Source organism: Dreissena polymorpha, chromosome 3 (genome assembly GCF_020536995.1).
Source record: "Dreissena polymorpha isolate Duluth1 chromosome 3, UMN_Dpol_1.0, whole genome shotgun sequence".
Classification (NCBI taxonomy): domain Eukaryota; kingdom Metazoa; phylum Mollusca; class Bivalvia; order Myida; family Dreissenidae; genus Dreissena; species Dreissena polymorpha.
The window spans coordinates 115231597-115234443 of NC_068357.1; the positions used below are offsets into that span (position 1 = coordinate 115231597).

The window sequence follows — 2847 nt, forward strand, 5'->3', positions numbered from 1 at the left end:
GATATTATTTCACACACAAAAGCATATTGAATGACACATATGCCCTTTAATGATTAAACGAATGATTAGAAAATAATACATTGACTAAGGTTAACAATTACCATTTTGTTAAGCGTTCATACTTATTATCTGTTTATGCAGTGAAACTTAATATTACGGAATGAAAGCTAATTATTTGTTTTGTAATATAATAGTCACAAAGGCAATTTAAGTTTAGAAGGTTTTAAGTTTATGTTAGAATATATCGGTTCATGATATCACGATATCAAACGTATTTTGACAAAACGAATATTAGTATTTCGAACATTTGTCAAGATAAACCGATACTACTAATGTAAATGTTCAATACAAAATAACACAACTCAATGGTACGGGAGTACATTTGTTAATAACATAATAGCTTATTGAAATTGTTCGTATAGGTAAAAAGTTTATCCTGCACGATATTGCACGAATAGCCTATTTATTTTGCATTTGATGGTGATATAAATAGAAAATTATAAAATAAAAACAACGGGGAGAAGATATTTCGTGGATCTTTATTGGCTGTGATGATGCTTCGTTGTTAGACGAGTCGATTAGGTTAAAATTAATAAATCTCACGCACACAGCTACAGACTTGTGTTATTTTGTAAAATCATACGGACGGGCTTAATTGAATTGTTTGTAAATACTTATCAATTTTAGTTACCCGGCAATGTTGCATTTATTTGTCTTATTCACATAAAGCTTGGTATTTGTTCGCGCTTACCAAATTATTTCAGCTCGATTGCATAAAAAGCCTAAGGATTGCTCCCACAGTGGGGATTGAACCTTTGACTTTCCGGTGGCTAGAAGGACACCAAATCCATTACACCAATGAGACCTGTTAAGCCTGAGGTAACTTCAATGTTACCAGCCTGTCAAAATGAATGATCTGAGACTTGGTTTTATTCAACCGTGCAGACAGAGCATAATTATACAATGTATGTTCTTTACGAAAGGACGACGCTAATATCAATCGCGTCTCATTAGTTCTACGGTGTGACTGTTCGATTATTAACAAGCATTGTGTAACCTTAGAAAAACCTAAATCTTTGATGATGAAGTATATACATTTGGCAACAATTTAATTCTAAAGTGTCGGAAAAGCGACGCCAATATCGTGCAGAGAATATCGTACCAAGTATCTGGCTATTCCTGGCGTAAAGTATTAACTGTTCTTTGACTTTCGTGTACAATGTACAAGAGATTCACACAAGTCTCCCGAACAATGAAACGCACCTTGTCATATTTGAAGCATGATTGTACCGAAATGTTTTTGTAGTTCAAGTTCGCATAATTCAGATAAGTCAATTATTAAAATAAGTGATATATATTTTAGAACAGATGATATATAATAATACATGTCTGTATATTGTGTGTTCACATTGGTTGTCATAGAGGTTAAGGGTATCAACGTCTTAAAATTAATCACATTTTAGTTTACAAATATATGTCCGGTGTATGGAATTAAATCACAGCAACAACCACTCGATACAGATTACGAGCTTGACATAAGTATTGTAAAATCATTTATGTTTTATCTGACAATAAAGTTTATGCCAAAATGACACTGGTTTGTTATGAGAGAAAACAACAGTTGTGTACTTACTGTTTGCGACGCACTCTCGGGAATGCAGTAAATAATAACGATGGCGAAAGTTAATTCAAGAAGAATATCCGGATGCCCCATTGCTACAGCAAAACACTGCAATCAGAAAGTAGAAACCTAATCATATGCTTGCGACTAGAGAAATAAATGGCCATACAAGCCAAACTACCAGTAATACTAATAATTCATACACAACAGTCTGTCTACCACAAAGATGCAATTTGTTTCCAAATAATTTGTTTAGCAAAAGGCACGCGTTTTAAATATGAGAATAATATTATCTAAGTCAATAGTCAATGAGCCTTTTCATCGTCAAGGACTTCAAAGGATATACCATTTCAGGATTCGTGTTAAATTTTGAAACCGTTCTAATGCTTGTTTTAAATATTACAATTCACGTCTTAAATGCATAATTTATCTAGTTTAAAAATGTGTGTATATAGTTTTATGAAAATAAAGCAGCTACCAGGAGAAAATCAATCGAACAAATAGACTCATATTTGTGAATGGATTTGTTATTGTTTGAACTTCTGGGCCCTAGTTTGTACTTGATCATAGCTTGAAAGAAAAGCTTCTTTAAGACACTATTCTGACGCACGCGAAATGTTTCTATATCTCTTATTGACAATCTGATCCGAGATATAGCCCCCTACATAAGAAATCAAACATAAGCAAAAGTGTGCAGTAGTACAACGCACATGTAACTTTTTGGGGGGATGGGGATTTCACAGTATGTCTGCTTCATTCTGCACCGTAGCTAGGCGCACACGTCGTAGTCTTCAATAGGAATATGCCTGTCTGTTTGTCTGTCTGTTTATTTGTCTGTATATCCGGTTGTTCACGCATCTCGTCGTATAGAGCGAGGAGACGGAGAGAGGATGAGAGAGAGAGAGAGAGAGAGAGAGAGCGAGAGATAGAGAGCGAGAGAGAGAGAGAGAGATGAGAAGAGAGAGAGAGAGAGGCGTAGAGAGAGAGAGAGAGCGATGAGAGAGAGAGTCGAGAGCGAGAGCGATATGAGCTCGAGGAGAGCTAGAGAGAGAGAGAGAGCGAGAAGAGAGCGCGAGATGAGAGATGAGATCGTCGGAGAGAGAGAACCTCTCTGCCCGCTCTGTCGAGCTCTCCGCGCTCGATCTTCTCTCTCTCTCTCTCTCTCTCTCTTCTCTCTCTCTCTCTCTCTCTCTCTCTCTCCTCCTCTCTCTCTCTCTCTCTCTCTC

The 2847-nt window shown here is 36.4% G+C and overlaps 1 protein-coding gene across 1 annotated transcript in view; it reads right to left on the minus strand.

Annotated features, from left to right (window-relative positions):
- LOC127871117 (neurogenic locus notch homolog protein 2-like) overlaps nucleotides 1-1986 on the minus strand; it is a 9126-nt gene extending 7140 nt beyond the window's left edge. Inside the window, exons 1-2 of the mRNA XM_052413832.1 lie at nucleotides 1968-1986; nucleotides 1634-1729 (exon numbers count right to left, since the gene is read on the minus strand). Of these exons, the coding sequence (XP_052269792.1) occupies nucleotides 1634-1729; nucleotides 1968-1970 (99 nt within the window). The 5' untranslated portion in view covers nucleotides 1971-1986. The remainder of the gene's footprint in view (nucleotides 1-1633; nucleotides 1730-1967) is intronic.
- Nucleotides 1987-2847: the final 861 nt, after the last annotated feature.